Below are 22,337 nucleotides of genomic sequence, written 5' to 3'. Positions count from 1 at the left end.
CCACACACACACACACACACACACACACACACACACGAGCAGCTCGTGCCCACAGCAGTGCTCTACCCCTGCTGTCCTGGTCAATTCCTGCCCCAGGCAGGAAGAGCAGTGCCTAGCCAAGCCCACCCCCCCCACCTCCAGCCACTGCTCAGGAGTCAGGCCAGGCACGTGTGGATGGGGTGACACCTGCTCCAGTCTGCCTGCCTTGATCCTGCACAGCACTTTCCTGCCCACCCACCTGCCTGGTGCACCATGCCTCTACATCCCCACTGGACTGCACCCCTGCCTGCCTGCCTTTGCTTGCAGCAGTGCTGCTGACTTGGGGGGTGGCAAATTCAGTTTGCCCAGGGCACCATTTTCCCTAAAGCCAGCTCAGTTTCTCACATACTATTGCTGTATACCCACTGCCTACTTGAATGAAAAATTAACACAGGGTTTGATGGAGAGACTGCATGTGGTTTTGTGGGTTTCTACATAACATAATTAAGAAAGTTAAACAGAAAGCATCAATTTGGATCATCTTCTGGACAATATTTTTGTCTGTCTTGTGGGGATAAGCAGAATATTCCAGCAGTTGTAGCACCAAATGACGTGGAGAAACCTAGCTTCTATTCAAGAAAAAGACAAGTCATCACATGACCTTGGACAAATCATAAAACATTTTTGAGCTTCAATGTTCCCATCTCTAAATAGGAAATAACAGTATTTACTCATGTTTGCAAACTGCTCTGATAGCCTCTGATGAAAAGCAGTATACAAATGCAAAGTATTTTTAAGGTATACTTTATGGGCTTAAGTCCCTACTAGCTTTGTGTTTTTGCAGTTGAAGCATTTCATCTTCTCACAGAACTCTCAGTATTATGGTGCCATTTATTTCCTTATCTTTTCTGTGTGTAAATACTGCGCAGTACAGTCTGTTTTTATCAGACAGTACTAATGTTCAAAATTTGTCAGTGTAACATTTTCTAACATTAAGGTAGTGATGTACTCTCACAGAAGCATTTGTATGACAGCACAGTCCTAGAAGTATCTCTTTCTCCCCTGATTATGTATTTTGTTGCAGGAGAAGGACTGCATTTTTTGAACTTGTCAGTAAAGGTGACTATGATTGGAATGTCAAAAGCTACCGTGAAATATTTCAGTAAGTGAGTGCCATTATTCCAAAGCTTTCTGATTACTTTAAGATATCCCTATATTTAATTATTTCTAGTATACTGACTTCGTAAAAGGTTTACAGTTGTAAGGAATAGTCACATTGTTTTAAAATAACTAAGTATTTTGCCATAATTATTGGATATTGCCTGTAAAACCGAGGCCACTTGATCCAGGAAACATTGTACTGACAATCCTGGTCAGAGCAGCTACTGTTTGAATCCACTTTTACTAAAAGCTGATAGGGTTGGTCAGCATTGGCCTCACCTTCACACTTACCTTGTACCTGAATCTGTTCTTTTTGTTACTTCCTCTGATCCAGATACATTTTCTTTCCTCTTTCCCCAGCTCAGCCCTTCTCCTGTTTCTCAAAAATATTCTGACATTTTGCACCATCCCTCTACCTTACTGTGGACTTACTGATTCTTCTTTCCTGCCCCCTACCCCTACCCCTCATTGCACTTCTTTCCCATTCTGGTCCCATGAGGGAATACCCTATTTGAAAAAACAGTGCACCCTACTCCTCCTTGAGCTGCCAGTTGGTGAAAGGGTTGAAGGTCCAACCCAGCAGGTTTGCCAGATCTTCACAGTGCCCACCTCAACCACAACCTCAAAGATTAGGTGTGGCTTGGGCACAACTGAGATATTAAAACTCTAATTCACAGATGCATGTATCTCTTGATTTAGATGAAATTTCATAAACAATTTGTTTCATTTTGGAGTTTTGACTGAAGTTTTGACTTTTTTCCATATCATTTCACCCACTGCTTATTTCAGAGATGGAGCAGTATATTTGATGCTTCATTTTCAGTGTCCTTGTTCTTCATGTAAGGTTTCTCATACTTTTATCTGCATCATGTACCATACATAAACGCTTTCTACAGCTGAATGGTTTCTTTCTTCTAATGCTTATAAAACATGGTTGTAGCCAGATATTAAACTACAGTGCAACAGTGTAGCCCTTACAGTAAATCTAAATTTTTTATTACAGATGAGTGATAGAAACTGCTTAAACAGTGTCTGGTATGCTTCTTTTGATTATAGGTTCTCTTGCTAGAGCAGTCACTTATAAACAGGCAAATAAATTAATCCAGTCAGCATTTTATTATATAATAACTCCTTTAACTTACAACATGGGTAAAGAACATGCTACGGGGTATATTAAAATATCACAATTATTAGTAGTACAGCAAAAGTAGTGGCTAGTTTCATAGTTTCTAGGGTCGGAAGGGACCTGAACAGACCATTAAGTCCGACCTCCTGCCCTGGGCAGGAAACAAGTGCTGGTATCATAATACCCCAGCCAGATATCTATTCAACCTCCTCTTGAAGACCCCTAAGGTAGAGAAGAGCACCACTTCCCTTGGGAGCTCATTCCAGAGTCTGGCAGCCTTAACTGTAAAGTAATGCCTCCTGATATCAAGCCTGAACCTACTCTCAATGAATCTGTGGCTGTTATTCCTTGTTATCCCAGATGGTGCCCAGAGGAACAGAGCCTCACCTATTTTCCACTGGTTCCCTCTGGTAAGTTTATAGATGGCCATCAGATCCCCTCTCAGTTTTCTCTTGTGGAGGCTGAATAGATTCAGCCCCTTTAGTCTATCTTCATAGGGCCTGGCCTGCTGCCCCCTGACCAGGCGAGTGGCCCTCCTCTGGACCCTCTCAAGGTTAGCCACATCCCTCTTGAAGTGCAACACCTAGAACTGTACGCAGTACTCCAACTGTGGCCTGACCAGTGCTGCATAGAGGGGGAAGGATCTCTGGACCTCCCTGAACCTGCTTGTGATGCATCTGTAAATGCATGACAAGGTGCGGTTAGCATTACTGACCGCTTCCTCGCACTGGCAGCTCATGTCCATCCTGGAGTCAACAATGACTCCAAGATCCCTTTCAGCCACTGTGTTGTTGAGAAAGGAGTTCCCCAGCCTATAGGTATGTTGCAGGTTCCTTCTTCCTAGATTCAGCACCTTGCACTTGTCTGTGTTGAATTCCATTCTGTTCTCATCCGCCCACCCCTGTAACCTGTCTAGATCTAGCTGGATTCTGTCCCTCCCCTCCAGTGTACCCACTTCTCCCCACATCTTTGTGTCATCAGCAAATTTGCAGAGTGCTTTTCACACCCACCTCCAAGTCGCTGATAAAGATGTTGAATAGCACAGGCCTGAGGACCGAACCCTGGGGAACTCCACTGCCCACATCCATCCAGGCTGAAAACGACCCATCTACAACCACTCTCTTGGTGCGACCATCAAGCCAATTTGCCACCCATCTGACTGTGTAGGCATCAATGCCAGTTGCCTAGTTTGTAGTGATACCTGTTTCTTTTTAAACACACAATGCATTACATTGAAAAATCATTATCTAATGATCTATATGCTTAGGAAGCCTAATGCATTAATGATGAGTTGAAAACTACACTAACAGTTAAGATTTCAAACAGCGCTGGTCCTGCTAGAAAGAAGGTTCCTGCTAGACAAGGTTTTAATTCTGCCTTTTTTCCTTATTTGTGTGTCCAGGGCAGATTTGTTTAGAAATACAACAAAGCTTTATTCAGCCTGTATTGTTCATTTCTGTTTTCCAGATCAATGCTAATGACAGCCTGTGACCTTGGAGCTGTGACCAAACCGTGGGAGATTTCAAGACAGGCAAGTCATGATTAATAGCAGGGCTGGGAAGAGGCAGGACTGGTGGGACAGTATTCCCAGGGCCCTGACTTACAAGGGACCAGAACTGCAGTCAATTTACAGTGGTATTAATGCAGTAAAAAATAGCAGGGGGGTTCTCCAAGGCATGGTTTAATGCACAATTTTTTCATTTGCTGGTTCTGCTGAGTAATATTTAGACACCTGAAGAGATCTTATTTTATGACTTCTCCTCCTCCATTAACCTTTTAACTCCATAAAAAAAAAATGTTGGCCCTGTGCAGGTACTTTTCTGCTAGACCCTGTTTTGTTTTTTTACAGTACATGTAATTGTAATTCTGTGATCAAATGACAGTGATGGAATCTGTTGCACATTGAGAACATCAACAGGTTTTTTGCAGCTGATCCACACAGAGGTGCTCAGTACTTGGGGGACCTGAGGGCCCTGGGTCCCCTCAGGAAGAGGGCTGTCACCTGAAATGTGTAAAACTTTCCACATGTCCATCATCTTAAGCCCCTGCCCACCCCCAGCAAAAATACAAGTCAGAGCCTTTCGATCCACATGCTATAATGGAGACGGAATATGTATTTTTTCCATGATAAACAGAAATTGACTATTGTTTTAGCAGCGGTTTAACATTAAAAATTGTAGTTCTGGGACACTGTTCAGAAACCGTTTCCTAGAGTGACAGTTTATCAGACAGGGCCCTTCAAGGTGTACATTATACCCAGACAGTCATTTAAAGTCTAAAGTTTGGCAAGGTAAGCAACTAGAGTGTGCAACTAGAGAGCCTTTGGTAACTGGAAGGCCATCTGGGTCAAGACTGGCCTTGAAAGCCACCAACTCCCAGAAAACTTCCTCTCCTCAGATATCCATCACCAGTATGACCCACACTTTGCTAATAACTCAGTTCACCTGAAATAGTGATCAGAGAGGGAATGAAAATACACAGAAGTGAAAGAGGCTAGTAAAGAGGCAAAGTGGGATGAAGTAGTCTGATTTTCTTGAGAAGGGAAAAGAGGAACAATAGCTTAAAAGAGAGTAGGACTCTGGAACATGAGGAGATATTGAAGATAGTACAAAACATTAATTCTCCTCAGTGGAATTATCAACAACTACAGTTCATGATCTGGAATATTACTGTACTAGCGAATTGCCCATCAAGAATGATGGAGGAGGTGGGGACGGAGCACTGCCACCCACCACCCTGCACTGCTGCAGCCCTCCCCGGGGCGGGGGGGAGCTTGCCTTGTCGTCCCCTCCATCCCTCTCCACCAGCACCCTGCACCACTGCTGCCTCCAGTGCTGCTGGCCTCGCCCCCCCCCACCCTTGGAGGCCGTGGAGCACCACCATGATGGCAGGGACAGCGCTGCTGGCCTCACCCGCCCCCCCGCTCTGTCCCCTCCGACCCTGACATCATGGCAGTGCTTTGCACGCTGATTGGTTTTTTCACTAACAAATCAGAGTGTTCCAAGAGCATTACGGACAGACAAAGTAAGCCCTTTATTGTATAAGAATTTTTTACCTTTAAAAAAAGTAGTACAGCTGTTTGGTATTGAATTCAAGTTTTAAAAGATATATCATAAATATATAAATATATTTAATTTTTAATTTTTCTGTATTTTTGTGCATATTTCCTTCCAAAGCTCCTATTCTCTTGTTGCAGAATATGAGAAATAGGCATAAAATATCATAAAAAATTACTTTTATTCAGAAAATTACTTTTATCCAGAAGTGGGAGAATCAGGTCCCCAAACTCTGGCATTTTCCTGTATGCAGTATTCCTTCCTTTCCTGCCTCAACCTAATTAATGTTCATGCATAGGAAATAGGGATAAGTCAGGCAAGATTTGCTTAACGTTTCTTGAGTGAGTTTTGAGTTATAGGAGAGCTAGTGCTGCAATTTATAACCAACTATTTTTCTGTTCTTACGCTTCTCAAGGACTGTAAGTAAACCTGCCCCTGTGGCCTAACTACACGTCTATTTTCTATTGAGCAGCCAGCATTATCTGGTTGAACAGAGATGCTAATAAGGATGCAGAGGGACATCTGGAGAAATCTTTTGACCTCAACCATGCCTGGAGGGGGAGATCTTGACAAGTGAGGGAGGTAGAAAAAAACACATAAATGGAAGGGACAAAAGGGAGAAAGTGCAGAGGATAAACATTCCTGAAGATGAGACAGATAAAACATACAAAAGGAGATAGGGAGATGGAATGCTGAGAAGAGCAGAATCAGAGCAGCAGGAGTCAAGGAGAAGAATACGCCTTGATTATTCGTATACAATGCAGTTGGAAAACACTTAATTGCTGTTAAGCTGTTAAATTATTCATGTGTGTGACATGCTGGTCCATAACTTTAATCAGTGATACGGGTTTACTTTATGTTACATGTTCCAAAATGTGTGGTCCAAACTGTGTGATCATACTAATAACCTGCAAAACATGGCTTAGCTGAAGATTTAAGGCCATTTTATTATGTTACTCCATCTGTTTTTACAAGATAGAGCATGTTTAAGGACTGTTGCTTGTTGACTGCTAGGCTGTCACCTCTATTTGTCTTCCCCATGCTAGACTAGGATATTGAGTTAGCATGAAGTACAGATTCCATCCTTAATTCAGCCTGTTGTGCCTTGGTTCCACGTGTGAAATTTTTTTTGTCACCTTATCTGAGAAGAATAGGTAGGTGCAACAGTCCATTAAAAACAGAATGTCACCTTGAATGGCCAAACTTCCTTTTGCTATGTAAATCATATCTGTATCCCAATAATAATCAAATATTTGTGTGTGTACCTGTGTGCCGTCACATACAAGGGTGAGAGTACATTTAGTTATTTCAGTAGTTACCTATCTTTAGGTTCCTAGAGTTTGGAACAATAAATTTATCTTTAAATCCTGTATGCTTCCAAGAAACACACATTAACCAAAACAAAAGCAGCTTGATTCATGCTGCCAAAGGCATTTCCATTTCCAAAAGTCATCCCCAAGTTCTTCAGATGCTCAGGTGCTAGAATAATGTCAGTAAAAGAACAAAATATATCTTAGTGGACAAAAAGTTTTAAGATTACATTTTAGCTGGCTGAAGTTACTGGTCAGCTGAGTTTCTCTAACAAAAGAGAGAGTTTTCATAGGCAGCAGCTTGTAAAATACCCAGACAGCTCATGCACACTTTACAGTCTTTTGTGGAAATAATTGTATATGCCTACGTGGAACTATCATAGGGGTCTATTTTACTCTCCATGCCTGAGTAAGTTACATGAAACTCCAACTAACTCCACCATCAGTTTGTCTTGTCTTTGCCACAGGCATCAAAAGGAAAATTAGAATGTGTTTTTGCAACATGGCCACATCCTACAGCTCTATAAACCCCAATTCACCAAGGTACTCAAGCATGTGCCTAGCATATGCTCTCAAGCACATTTAAACGTATGAACAGGACTACTGTGTTTACAGATATACATATGCTAAAATATTTTAGTCAGAGCCTTAGGTAAGAAATTCTTGACTGTAAAAATAGTTAACAAATGTATCTACCTTTAATATAATTATATTTCAGGCAGCTGAACTGGTAACCAGTGAGTTCTTCGAGCAAGGAGACAGAGAGAGATCTGAACTCAAACTAACCCCTTCAGTAAGTTTGTTACCACTCTTGAAATGCACTTTCTTGTAGGGTAAGAAAATGGTGATCATGTCGCTGCTTTTCCTTAAAGAAGCACCTCAGTTTTGTACACAGAAGGCACTGTGTGTAAGGCACACCTGCACGCCTTAATGTGCCGTAGACTAAAGCACATTAAGTGTTAGATGCACATAAATTTACATATAGATATGCCCAGAGAAGCACACTGGAATAAATATATGACCAGCCTAAAAGCAGAATTTTTTAGGGCCTAGTCCAAAGCCTGTCATTGACTTAAGTAAGTTTTGGACTGAACCCTTACTCCCCACATACTGTTGATACCCTAATACTCTCTGTGGACATTCTGTAACAGCAGTAATTATAATTGCCCAGACCATACTCAAACAATCACCATATATTCATAGAAATAACAATTACCAAGTCAGCTATCTCTGATATCTGTTTTATTTGCAGTATCTTTTCTAAAGAACCATTTTGGTGTGCCCACAACAAATCCTATGGTTCTTGGGTAATTTGGGATCGTCTGTCCATTTACTATATCTAGATAAGATATAATACCTAAAAAGGATACAAAGTATAAACAGAAACCACAGAGAGGAAGAAAGAAAACAAAGATTTGAAGTGGGTGAAATGAAGAGGAGACCTTATTCACATCTAAATATGTTTAAAAGCTTACGGATCATCATCTTGGGAAACACAGGAAGGACTTTTAAGGAGTTCATATTCAAAACACTAAAAAAAAAGTGATCTATCTTTTCAATCTGTATATAATGATACTTCAAGGAAGCATTCACAAAAAATGTCGCTTGCATACTACAATATGGGAAGCACCAAGTTGATGTAAATCAGCATAACAATGAAATCAAGCGTTGCATCGTTTATATCAGCTGAGGATCTGATTCAATTGTTATCAGCTCTGTACAGTATGCTAAGGAGCCTGGGATGTTAATGGCTCTCTCAAAGTAGTTCTAAATTTCTGCCTTCCTTTGCCCATAAGCAAATGAATTATCTCTAGTACAGTTAGTCAGCCATAGTACTGACAAGGCTGGGGTCTTGGATCAAATATAGCCTTGAATAACTGAACGTACTATTCCATATAGCACATACATAGTGCATTTGACATCAAGTGGTCCTTGAAACACTAACAAAATCCCTCTGTAAGAGAAAATAATTTTACTTTAACATATTAATTGACATAATTTTAAATATTCATATATTTATTTAATGTTGATGGTGTTCACAAAGCTTAGGGTGTAAGGATTAAAGTTATTTGGAGCTTTATCGTTTGAAAAAGGTGGATATTTTAAAAAACTACAGCAGTCACTTAAATATTTCATGTGATAACTCTATTCCAGATCACTCAACAGAGGCAAATGCAAGAACTGCTGGCTCTACAAAAGCTAATGTAGCTCTACAAAAGCTACATAGAAAATATGCAGTACATATGAAGTACAATTTCCTTGCATTAAAATCTTATTAAAGTCTGCACAGGCCAGAGAATGAAAATTTTAATAGTGCTCAACTAACTTAAGAACAAAGGGGAAAAAAATTCAAATTGCATCCCGAATGCTGTTCTCTTTTCTGATCTATAACTTCTTGAAACTTCTGTTCCTACTAAGATCCATTAGGATATCTGTGCATTTAAGAAAGAACAATGAGCATGGACAGTTAATGTAACGTATGCAATTTTGCTTTTGACATGATCTCCCACAACATTCTCGCAAGCAAGCTAAGGAAGTATGGGTTTAATTAATAAATTGTAAGATGGACAGAAAACTGGCTGGATTGTCAGGCACAAAGGGTAGTAATCAATGGCTCAATGTCTAGCTGGCAGACTATCAAGTGGAGTGCCCCAAAAGTCGGTCCTGGGGCTGGTTTTGTTAAATATCTTCATCAACGATTTGGAAGATAGGATGAAATGCACCCTCAGCAAGTTCGTGGATGACACCAAGCTGGATGGAGTAGTAGATACAGTGGCGGGTAGGACCACGATTCAGGGACCTAGACAAATTGAAGGATTGGACCAAAAGAAATCTCATTAAGTTCAATATGGATAAGTGCAAAGCCCTGTACTTAGGACAGAACAAACCTATGCACTGGTACTGGCTGGAGACTAAATGGCTAAGCAACAGCTCTGCAGAAAAGAACCTGGGCATTACAGTGGACAATAAGCTAAATATGAGCCAGCAATGCCCCTTGTTGCAAAGAAGGCTAACAGCATACTGGAGTAGTACTAGCAGGTTGAGGGAGTACTGCTAGCAGGTTGAGGGAAGTGCTTATTCCCCTCTATTTAGTACTGGTGAAGCCACATCTGGAGTACTGTGTCCAGTTTTGAGCCCCCACTAAAACGATGCGGACAAATTGGAGAGTCCAGTGAAGGGCAATGAAAATGGCTAGACAGCACAGGAACAAGACTTATGGGGAAAGACGGAGGAAACTGAGCTTATTTTGTTTGCAGAAGAGAAGACTGAGAGGGGATTTAGTAGCAGCCTTCAACTATATGAAGGGTGGTTCCAAAGAGCATGGAGCTAGACCATTCTCAGTGGTGACATAGAACAAGGAGCAATGGTCTCAAGTTTTAGCAAGGGAAGTTTAGGTTAGATATTAGGAAAAACTCTCTCACTAGGAGGGTAGGTCAAGCACTGGAACAGGCTATCCAGAGAGGTTGTGAAATTTCCATCCTTAAAGGTTTTTAAGACCCAGCTAAGCACAGCTTGGCTGGGATGATCTAGTTGGAGATGCTGCTGCTTTGAGCAGGGAGTTAGACTAGATGACCTCCTGAGGTTCCTTCTGACAATAAGCTTCTATGATTTAATTCCATATTAAGTTTCCAAAAAGTATAGAAAATTTAGCTTACATTAGCATCAGTAGCTAGAAAACATGGATCCAGGACAAGCCCTTGTGTTCAGGGAAAACCTAAGGAAAACTTAAAAGTACCCATATCAGGGGAACAGCAGTAGACTCATGTTGCATGCATCTTTCCCATCAAGCAAGTAGGACAGCCTCACACAAGTGGAAGGAAATGAGGGTATAGAGCAGCATTTCCCAACCTTTTTTGCCCCAAGGCACACTTACCTAAATAAAAAAGCACCACAGCACACCAGATGCGGGGGGGGGGGAGTTGCACAGCCAGCCAGCATTTTGGGTTGGAGCCATGCCCCCTGCCTGGCTGAAGCCACACTCCCCATCTGTCTATGTCTGCAGCAGCAGCAGGCAGGGGGCATGGCTGCAGCCCAAAATGCCACGGCACACCTGGACGTGCCTGACTGCACACCAGTGTGCTGTGGCACACTGGTTGGGAAACACTGGTATAGAGGATATGTGAGAAACATGGGTTCAAACCTCACAGAGCTCAAGTCTTTCCTCCTTATCTCTGCTTTCCTTGCCTCTGACAGCATGGTCAACTTCCAAGTGTTACAGCAATTGCCTTCATCCCCGGCAGTATTCCCTGTGGTAGATTCACAAATGACCAAGAAGTTGAGCTCTCTTTCCCAAAGGAGCAAACTGTAGAACGAGTACTCCTCCCAGCTCAATCTGATCATTCCCCAGCTAGAAGACTGCCAGATACAGCTGTGCTCCTGGGTCCTCTCAAGGCAGCATGACACATATACTCTTCTTCATTTATTCCAATTAATTCAAAGCCTTTTTGCTTCTTCTGTAGCAGAGAATGGTATTATCTGGTCTACACAAAATTACTATGCATCTCTTTTTAGGGTTCTTGCTCTTGTCCACCCGCAGCATTATACTGACATTTAGAAACTGCATGTTATAGCAATCAAATAGCTTCAACTTACAAACTTCAAAAAAAAAAAAAAAAGCTGACAAATCTCTCTCGTAGACATTAGGGCTGGAAGGGACCTCAGAAGATCATCAAGTCCAGGCCCCTGCCCAAGGGGCAGGAAGTCAGCTGGGGTCATCTGAACAAAAAACTAGAAAGTGTATGTAAAGATTTTTTATGGTTTACAAAGTGTTCTCTTGTTAACAATCTGATCAGAACATCCAAGTGTTGGATTACATACAGTAGAGTTATTTATCCAAAGTAGGATGTACTATAAACCTACATGGTATGTGGTACAAAGGTACAAGTAACTAAACAAAAGGAGAGTGAACTGTTTTAACTACTGAGAAAAATGTAAAATAATTGACATATTGAAATAAAAGTCTGTAGACATATTGTATACATTGCATATATACATATTTGTTGAATATTCATTTTGTCAACCAATTTGATCTTATAAAGGGGCTTTGGTCCCAATTAGTTTGGATAACTGACTCTGTACTGTATTGGTAAAAATATTTCAGCACAGTAAAGCATGATACTTTTGTTTTCCTCTCAATTCAGGCTATTTTTGATCGGAACAGAAAAGATGAACTGCCCAGGCTGCAGCTGGAATGGATTGATAGCATCTGCATGCCCTTATACAAGGTAATTTTACTTACTGCCATTGCAGAGTCAGGAGAGCACTGGCCCTTCATTTCCAAATAAGAGAGTTGTTTATATAGCAATCTCTAATGCTGCTGTACGCAGCACACTTACCTTCCTTTCCCTTGTCTTTGCTCAGAATTTTGAATCATACACAGAAATGTTTAAATTACAGACTGTGAAGACAAAAATATCATTTCTCTTTGAATTCCAGAGCTGCCCAGACAAAGATCTCTTTTATCTTATATCAGGCAATGGTTTTTAATGTGGTAAAAGTTCCCTACTGTGCTCTGTGTTTTGTTCAATGAATAATTCTGCATATAAGCACAGACCTGAATAGGCAGAACCCCAGGGAAAACACAGGCCTGAATTTTTCAACCCCAGTTCTGGCTCCTCCAACCTGAGGGCTGAAAGGGACATTCCATGGCACAGCCCATGGGATCACTTGGTACAGGCACATATTGCATCCAGCTTAGAACGTGCTAATGTGGTTGTGCACCCACACAGATTACTTGGATGCCTGGAATAAGTACCACAGCTGTAAGATGGATTGCTGTGTTATGGGCTGCAGATACCTACAATAAAGTGCCACTGCTAATCAAATTACATCAGATGCAGTGTGTGGCCCAGATGGATGTTTATTTCTTCTGCCTGACTAGAAAATACACTTATGCAAGCAAGGCTACAGCTGGTAAGCAACATTGTGGAACCCTGTCATCACCAGCTTGCATACCTCTTCATCAGCCAAGCTTGGGGCCCAACCCTGCAGTCTGAGGCCAGCCTCCTACTGATATCAGGGTTTTGCCCGGATAAAGACTGGAGGAGTTGGCTCTCATCATGTAGAAAAAAAAACAGACTAATTAGTCTTTTTCTCCTGATCAAACATTCCCTCTGAAATTGGTACAAAATGGAATGTTCTCTTCTTCCTGCTCTTCACAAAGCCCAGTCGCCAAGTGATTTCAGTAGGCATTTGGGTGTACATAAAGTGAATTACTGGTCATGCCAGAAATGTAATTATGTGACTGTAACTCCTTTCTACACATATATGCATGCACAAAAAAGATTTAGGAATGCCTGCCTGCTATAGGCAGGATGCGTCTCTAGTAGCTACTAATGTAAGAAGATGGACTGTGTTCCCCGTCCCCTGCATCCTTGTGAATGAGGAAGCTACAGTCCTGCCAGCTGGTTCGTCCTTGTGCCCCTGCTACACAAGGATGTGGTACCTTTGGCTCTGAGTTGCCACAACAGCAAGTCACAGTCTCCTATAATAAAGTAAGTATTTAATGATCTGATGGATATATAGCTTCATGGGAGAATACAGATCCATGCAGTCTTTTAAATTCACTAGGCTCATCTCTTACATAGACTAGGATAGGGGAAAAATGTCAGAAGAAGAGCAAAATATAAGAACAAAGTTATTTCCCCAAACTAGGCAATGTTATAACCAGAAGTCATGATTTATGTTGTGACAGAATCTGTAATATGAAAGGGTACAATAAAGCAGGGTGGGTGGAGAAACAAAGCAACCTCTGTGTGAAAAGACTAGATCTTGAACACTAAAGCACTGGTTAGTTAGCTCCATCCTAGCAGGAGCTCTCTGGGGAATATATTCACATCCGATTCCCCTACTTTCTGCTGTCTTTGCATCATGCTGTGCAGCTATTAGCCTGCTGCTCAACAACTTAAAAAAAAGAGACACTATCAAACCTTGAAGTCATTGCAGCACCAGCCTTAGGGGTAAACAGAAAACTTGATGTCACAGTATCACACTGTGTGAGCTTCTCTCTTGAATATAAAGTCAAATTTTAATTTCCATATCCAGCTTAATCAAACCTCAGTACACCCATCACACCAATGACGCATTCAGGCACTGTAAATCTTCTGTTTACAGACGGTACAAAACCTACAGTTGATGCATTTTGTCAGCTATATAATATTATGGGTTTGGGTTGTCTTCCCTTCCAAAAAATCCTTTAATTTTAGCCTTTGTAATATGTTGTATAGAGTATAGACTACGTTGAGACAGAGTGGGTTACAACATTATGGTTACTTCATTAAGAATACAGAGATAGAGTTCTCATTGATAGAGATTCACAAAACCTGAATGACACTTACATAAATACACTAGTGTCCTATTTAGGAAATCAAATGTTTGTTACAAAATTCTATAAGTACTCAAATGATAATACAACATTAATCCATCAGGTGCATGATCCAAGCAAGTAACCCCTTTCATAATAACAATGCTAGCCCTGGATCCTTGCAGACAGAAACTGGTGTCCATTGTCCTTAGCAGAACTACATGTGGAAACATATATCCACCAACAGAGATCCAATCATTTAAATCTGTTCCATTATGCTGTATTTCTACAGAGAGGGGACAATCCAACCTGTAGCTAATTGTTCTCAACTCCCACTGAAGCCAGAGTGGAGTCCTGCCTTAGCAAGAAATGCAGTAAAATGCCTATGAGTCACATAGATAATATGCTACTGGGCATTCCTCTGAAGTGTCAGAGAAAGCAAACAGACGAGAAATTCAGTATCACAGTCCTAGCAACCCCATACTGAATGTTCATCCCACACTTCAAAATGGTAGTGGAGGTACTTTAACTAAAGCTCATTCAACGAGCTTTAGATAAAGTGCCCCCACCACCATTTTGAAGCGCAGCAATGCCGATACATGATGACACCTTAATTAGACTGGCTCTCAGAACCACTCTAATGAAAAGAGTCCCCCCCTTTCCCCATTCCCAGAGCACTTGTAAAAACATCCTTGTAGTCCAACTGGCCTAGACTTCCTAGACCACTGCTGACACCATCCCTTCCAAGACAAACCCGTGGTTTAAGAACACCCTTTACCATAGCTTCAACCCTGGAACCATTTGGCTATGCATTTTACCCCAACAGAAACATGAGGGCCAAAGCATAAAATACAGTTTCTAATAAAATTTCTCTTAAACAGCCTAAGACATACACATAGAGATAACGTAGTAAGACTTCCATGCCCATCCTTACTTTTTATAGTTTTCTCACTACTCAAAAGCATTCTTTCGGATTTGATCAGTCCTCTAGTGCATCCTACATAAACCTCTTCCTCTTGTGCATAATACTGCCTTCTCCTCTTACCACCTCTTGCTGACTCCAGAATAGCTTGTGAAAAAGGCATCCTTTATTAAAGTTGAAGCCCCTTTTGTGAAGTCATTAAAGTTGCCCACCAACTGATCTGTTCCTTGGTTATTAGCAGATTAGTTTTCTTGGTTTTGCAACTTTTCTTTTAGCAAGTTGCTTCCATGCGAGCAGCAGCTCATCAAGACTTAACAATTCTCCAAAGTAGCCATGCCTCATCACCCCTTGGAACTGAGTACACTGCTGAGGTAAAGCACAGGGAAAGCAGACAAGTTGAATACATATAAATATCAACTTCAACTCCATTTCAGAGGCCATAATGTCAGGCACATTTCCTAAATAGTAACACTAGCTGCCAAGCTCTAAATCTGAAAACTTTTTGTATCCATTTAGAATAGGTAGACCTACTCTCTAGGTTGGGGTCAGCCATGATCAGTACAGGCCTCGAACTGTGGAGGACTGGTGGTTGTAAGCCACCTCACTGTTCCCTTGTTCTTGGACTGCTCAGTTTTATGGACTAGGGACAGAAGTTATGCATAAACCAGTTTAAGCAATCGGAAGCTGGTTTAAACCTATAACAGAACAGAAGCTCAGTGCACATAAGCCAGTTTCAAAATGGCTGAAACTGGTTTAAGATAAACCTGGTTAAATGAGACTTAACTGATTCAGGTTAAACCAATTTATGAAACTTCTGTCCCAGACATCTTCCTGGTTCAAGTTAAATCAGAGTCCCCCAGCTTCCCAGCATGCTTTCCAGCCTTCGGCAGGGCTGAGCTGTCTGCTCCAGAGAGCAGGGCTGGCCCCACCCCTGTGCTTCCTAGAGGGAGCAGTGAGGGCTGGCTGACAAGGAGGGTGGGAGGAGGAAAGCCCAGCTAGGGATGCAGCTCAGTCTGCAGTGGGGGGAACTGCCCCCACAGGCACACCTCAGCTGGGGTCTGGGGCCAGGCGGTGGGGTTAAACACTCTTTCCCCCACTCAAACTTACTGCTGGCTGCAACTGTGGACTACAAATCCCAGAGGCACCTGGAAGCAGGAAGAGGAAGTGATAAACAACTCTACAGAGTGCTGCTGTTGTAAGTCTGGGCTGCAAATCCCAGAAACCTCAGGGGCAGCAGGAAGAGGAAGTGAGCACACAGCCAGAGAGCCATGCTCTAGCGCTCCCTGGTGGTTGGCCTGAACCACTGTAGGCATGTGGCTGCATTTCCTGAATCAAAGGTAAATGTCTGTTCACTTCTGTTTTAGTTTAATCTGTGCATTTTAAACTAATCTGAAAAGACTGAATCGATTCAGCCTCAGGCTTTTGACTGTCTGTACCCAGCCATAGTGACTAGGATCATTGCCAAAGGCCTGCTAGAATGCAGTGCATTTCAGCTTTGCCTTGTCAAATCCTTAGCCTGCCCAGAAATGAACTCTGCATTACTGCAATACGGGGCCAGGATCAGATACCTGCAAATCAATCGTTTTTTCTATTGACAGTATGAACTGTTGCTTTTGACTTTATTCCTAGTCCAATTCCTCAGGCCACAAGCTATCACAACTGTGTTTAAAACTGCAGCTAACAATAACCTCTCAAAGTCTCTATAAATTGCTTTTGCTTCCCAAGTATGTTGGCCGTTTCCAGTTAAGAAAACCATTCACTGGACTGTTAGGGAAGCTAAAATTAGTTTATTTAACAGCACCTCACCCTGGATAAGCTGGTTTCTGTTGGTTATCCTATAGTATGCTTCATTTCAATCTACTGTTGTTTAATACAGCTTTATAACATCCAATTTAAGCCAGTGCATAATTTTTTAAAACATTACATATGGTACTAGTGGTCTGCAATAAAGATGTTGGAAATTTAGTCTGTTAAGAATATTTGTTATATATAGCATTTTGGACCCACCATTAGTGTCAGGATCTCCATTAAGTGAACAGAACTGCTGTCTGCACTGGAGGATGCTCTTTTAGGACTTACAGAAATAATAGTTTCATTCTTAATTTGTAATTGTGGAAAACAGGTATTTTATACAGCCATACTGCCAATAGTGTAACTATTTGACTAGGCAAACACCTCACACTTGCAACATATTCTTTTCTTGTATCAATAACTTAGCCTTTTTTGCTAGAGACAACCAGTATAACAGTATTAAGTGTTCACTTGGCTTCTCTGTAACTGGAATACATCATTTGGAGCATTAAGATGCATTCATTTGCATTTCTCAGACTAAAGGTCCTCAGAGCTTCTTTTCAAATGGTGTTCAAGCTTCATCATTGTCAGAAACCTGTTGCATTCTGAGTGAACGTAGGACAGGATCAACAGCCTTAGAGCTTTGATTTCCTCTGACTAGATCCTAGCACTCCATATAAGGCTGTCTCAGAGAACAGAGAGATTTCCACAAACAATATCAAAGCAATTCACTTCAAACAAAGGATGCTGACAGAAGCCCAGCCTCTGCTCACAGCCTCCTTAAGCAGACAGCTACATCCTGAATAGTAAGGCCAGAGGTTATGCTCTCTTGCTTTTCTGTGTATAAATACATAACCAGATCGTCAGTGACAATCGACAGCAGTTGTTTTAAGTTTAAGAGAGATGTCTTTATGGGAGATAAACAAGCCCACAACTTATGTGCATTGGAGAGTGCTCTGTTCACTCTCATTTGAAAGGAGAGATTCAAATCTTGGAACTCCTGCAGTTCTTCTTCAAGCAAAATCTTCACTGAAATCAATAAATGTACTTGACTATGAGTTAAAAAAAAGATTTGGTGTCTCTTGTGTAGGTCCCCATGCTTCACTTTACCTCCTCCTGTGTAAAGAAATAAAGTCAGTCTCCTGATTTTAACAATGATTTAAACATTTGGCACAAAACCTTTAGCATGCATTTGCAGTTCAGATGTTGGATATCATGGCAAATTCTTGCAGGATTAAAAAGACAGCAAATTGTTTGCCAAGATCTGCTTGTTTCCCTGCACTTTCCAGAAGTTCTATCACTAATAAAAGCCTTTGCCTTTAATACATGCTTGATGATGAGTGGACCAACTTAAAAGGCTGCTGTAGTGACATCATCCTAGAGATGTTATTCCACAGATGAGTTTAATTATGAATCAAACAACTTGCTGTAGGAAAATTAGAAAGGTAGGTATATCAAAGGTCTTGGGGCTGTAGACAGAGGGAACTACCTGATTATTGCCTTTGTGTCAAGGGCAGCGTGATTATTGTTTCTCCACATTTCAGACATTAAAAATATTTTATAGAATGCACTGATACGTCATCAAATCTCTCCGAAAATGTCGTCACAGTACTTTGATACACATCTTTTACTGAAGTTGGTTTTACCTGAGAGAAGATTTCATGGCTGGCTCCTGATGGGCAGGTCTTCACTGAAGATACAACAGGCTCTTTTTATAAAACTTTTGGTGGATGCTAGAGAATACTGGTGGGCACATCTATACATGTATATTTATGAACAGCAATAAACTCCAGTGCATATCACACCAGAGTTTATTGTTCCCAGGCACCATGTTTACACATGTGCCCAGGACTGCAGTATTTTGAGCGGACTTGGAGCAGCCCTGGCTGGCAGGGGTCTGGGGAAAATCAGCTTGCCAGCCCGGGGCTGATCCAACCCAGCTCAATGTGCTGCGGGAGCGGCTGGCTGGGGCATGAGGCTGCTTCAGTATGGGGACAGCCATACTGAAAGCCCCTGCACTGAAGCACACTTGTGCCCCAGCCAGCTGGGTCGGGGTCTACATGCACACTGCTGTGCACAAAAAAAACTCTACAGCAGGACAGTACTTGTATTCACAAGTACTAACATATTGCAGAGTGTATTGGTTTCCTGAACTCTAATATGGTTGCATGTGTAGACTTTCAGACGTCTCCTACAAAGTTAATTTAGGCAGCTCCGCAGTAAATGTCTCTTGTAGACATGCCCACAGAGAAGTTAACTTTTGAAAGGGTTCGTATTTGACAGTTAAGCTGAGCACTGACATTGAAAGACAATGCTTGTGCTCTCTGGGAAAGCCCAAGTGACATACAGAATTAAGGCATATTGTCTCAGCATGCAATATATGATATGCCACAGACCAGACCCAGCAGAGAGGCTGGCAGTTTAAGTGACAGTATCATTCTCCACAGGGCAATATTGCCCAAACTTTTCAGGGAGGAGCAGTGGCAGCATTGTCCGCTGTGTTCATAAAAATGTCTGCTTCAAGAAAAGCTAATTAAGCCTAGCAGACGTGTTGGCTGGGACCTAGGTAGCTGGGGATCTTGTTAGGACAAAGGTTTGTCACAGGGAAAGGGCACTTACAGCTAAAAAAAATGGGGCTTTTAGTAGCTCTTAAGCAGGAACAGAAGGACATGGTTCACAGCTTGTTGCCATTTTTACTAATGATGAACTTAAACCAAGGCATTCAAACCAAATCCACCTGAACTTTCATTAAGTTCGGCTCTGAACTTTGGGTCTCTGGCCAGCCAAGCAGTACTTTCCTCTATGCTTGGCTGCCCTCAGGAACATCCAAGGACAAGATCTCTGCACACTGGCCATCTAGCTGCTGTGCACCAAAAGTACAGGTTCCTGTGTTCTGTGATGGTCAGACAACCAGACCCTTGAATTGGTATGTATATATTTCCCACTGTGTTTTCATGGTACTGCAAATTCCCCAGAAATTCTTGGTGCTTCAAATAAACACCTGTCCTCAGTTTGTAGAACAACAGAAGGTAAGCCAGTGTGAGGGAACATAAAAGAAATCATATGATTTACAGTTTCCTAATCAAATGAGTTATATGAATTCTACTAAATACCTTGTCACAAGGACAGGAAAAAGGAAAGGAAAGGAAAGTGCATATGTAAAGGGTTATGATGCTGGAGGGTCTGTAGAGGGCCTGAAGCAAAGATCTTTTGGGTTTCTACAATCTTCAGACTTCTCATTACAATGAACTTAGAAAACAAATCATAACTTTCCTTCCTCCATTCCCTAGCTTGGTATTTTTTCTTTGTTAATATGTAATTTTGGAAGGATTATTGACAAAGAAGTAGATCAAAGAAGCAGTCCGCTGCCTTGCCGCTCAGAATTTATGGAGTCTGCAAGCTTTCTCAGACTAGCTGGAGAGAAAGACAGCAGTATATTTAGCCCCTTAAGGAACAAAGTGTTTCAGGTTGCTCTACAAGCAGCTACCTGACAAAGACCTATCCCATCCCCAGATGGAATGGTGGATCAATGACTAAGGAACATGAGAATAAATAAGGAGTATTGAAATCTATGGGAGACACTTCACTGAAGTCAAGGGAGCCTGAATTTCAGGGTTAGACACTTTTGCACCACTGTCTACGAAAAAATGAATCATCTGTGCAATGACAATTTATGTTATCATCCTATTCAAAATTAGCTGAAAAGTTTATTGCAAATGGACTTGTACTGGTGAATGAAACATATATAAAACTAGAAGTAAACTGAAAATTTGGCCAATAAGTGAGAGAGACAGCCAGGACAATCTACTCAAATTGTACTGCAAATCTGAAAGAAGATAAATGGATAATTTAACAGCCATTCAGTTTTCAAGAAAGACAAAGCACAAACTACATTGCATCAGAAAAGGACTAGAAATGATGATGGATGGAATACTTCAAGTAAGTGTTGAGAACAAGAGAATCACAGTTACTTGCAGAATTCCCAGCTGAGGATAAATTTTAAAGACCTAAATAAGGATATGAAACTGATATGGCTTGAAGAGATTTTCAAAATCTATTTAATGATGAGGCAGAAGGTATTGATCGTTGCTCAAAAGATGTGTTGAAAGGAAAGGTGTTGAGTCCTCTTATATTCTGCACAAGCTGTTAGCATGTGAGATTAAGAACAAAACCACTGACTTGCAGAGCCAAGAGATTATGGTGATGTTTATGAAATGGTGTTTTCCTCTTCTACCAGGAAATTACTAACTTCTCAGGTTTATTAAATTATTGTGAACAGATGGGTTATCAGCTTGCCTAGCAACTACAGTAACATATCATCTGAGCTATTTCAAAAGATCTCCAGTCTCAGTAACCCATTCCTTCCCTTTGACAGCAACAAGTTTTCACTCTGATCAGAGCACACTTTGCTAAAACATATAATCCCTATTTTCCTCAGTAAAAGTACATGGGCATATTTTACCAAATGAAGAAGTATGTTATTGTAAACCACCCAATCTTAATCTTTCTTAGGAAAAGATTACAGCAACGAGGCGCTTTAACAAAAGCTAAATTCATAGGACCTGAATATGTTTGTTAGAGCTGGTCTGTCAGTTAGCTTCTGTCTGCTGCATTAGGATTTGCTATAACTTCCCTAGGTGGGGAGGAATCCCCACTCAGGGATGGCAGTATATTCTTCACAGCCCTTCTTTGGTAGTGAAGAAACCTGCCAAAGTTTTCTGCCAACTTAGACTGGTGGGCTCCAAAAGAATTCCACTGGCTGAAGTCCAGAATGAATGCACTGATGTGCTGCACCTCTAGCAGCCCTTGCCATATCCCTCCCCAGCAAGGATTTTGGCCCACAATGGACAAGAAAAGCACCCAATGAACAATAAGAAAATTACAGCCATTTTCCACCAATGCATACTCCTCCCATGGTACACACAAGTTCTGGAGTGTAGCAGCTGGAACATTTTGTATTCCAAGACAAAGATATGATTCATATATATGCAAAAGCATAAAATAGCACCTGGAAGCTATTCCCTTTATTATCCCTATAGTTAGGCTGCCATAGGCAGGTTCTTCCAGAAGCAGTTTTAATTTTCCGTTCTAGCCCAGGTGGATAGAGATTATTTTAGCTTTTCAAGATGTCTTCTGTCAGGCAGTTGTATAAGACCAAAGCTATGAGTGGCTAAGATATAGCTCCCATTTTACCTGAATGATAAAAGTTAAAAAGAGTTTGAAAGTAATACTTCCCCTTTGGAGTTATATAGTTCAGGTTCAGCTTAGTTGCAAAGCCATTGGCATCAGTGGCACTTACACCAGGAGAATTTATCTGAATTTATCCCTCTGGCTTCCTGGTCACTAGTCTTCCCTTGGAAATCAAAAACTGTCTGCATAATAAAAATGATTAATTAGAAGCCATTGGGTTCCAAAGTAGAGTGAACAGTGTGACCTATAACATTTTGATATGTGCTCAGTAATAAAACTGAATTTATATCATCTTATTCCATAGACTCACTTTACAAATATTAGAACTAGAGCCAGGCTTCCATGAGCTGTAATCTTGTCAACGCTCATAAATTAGACAAGGTCAGAACTGGTCAATATTTGAATGGGAGCCTCCAAGGCAGATCTGAGGTCCTGCAGAAAAGGGTATTTGTGATTCAATAGGTGCCTTGCTTACACTTGAACAGATTTGGCACTGGTA

General features: G+C 41.3%; 1 protein-coding gene across 1 annotated transcript in view; it reads left to right on the top strand.

Annotated features, from left to right (window-relative positions):
* Positions 1–22,337, top strand: part of PDE11A (phosphodiesterase 11A) — a 290,348-nt gene that overhangs the window by 249,354 nt on the left and 18,657 nt on the right. The window contains exons 16-19 of the mRNA XM_019523008.1: positions 1,064–1,141; positions 3,734–3,797; positions 7,351–7,425; positions 11,774–11,857. Of these exons, the coding sequence (XP_019378553.1) occupies positions 1,064–1,141; positions 3,734–3,797; positions 7,351–7,425; positions 11,774–11,857 (301 nt within the window). The remainder of the gene's footprint in view (positions 1–1,063; positions 1,142–3,733; positions 3,798–7,350; positions 7,426–11,773; positions 11,858–22,337) is intronic.

This window comes from Gavialis gangeticus, unplaced genomic scaffold (genome assembly GCF_001723915.1).
Source record: "Gavialis gangeticus isolate Ggan-Ray unplaced genomic scaffold, GavGan_comp1, whole genome shotgun sequence".
Lineage (NCBI taxonomy): Eukaryota > Metazoa > Chordata > Crocodylia > Gavialidae > Gavialis > Gavialis gangeticus.
The sequence above is the reverse complement of the archived record's forward strand: the minus strand, read 5'-3'. Positions and strand labels throughout refer to the sequence as shown.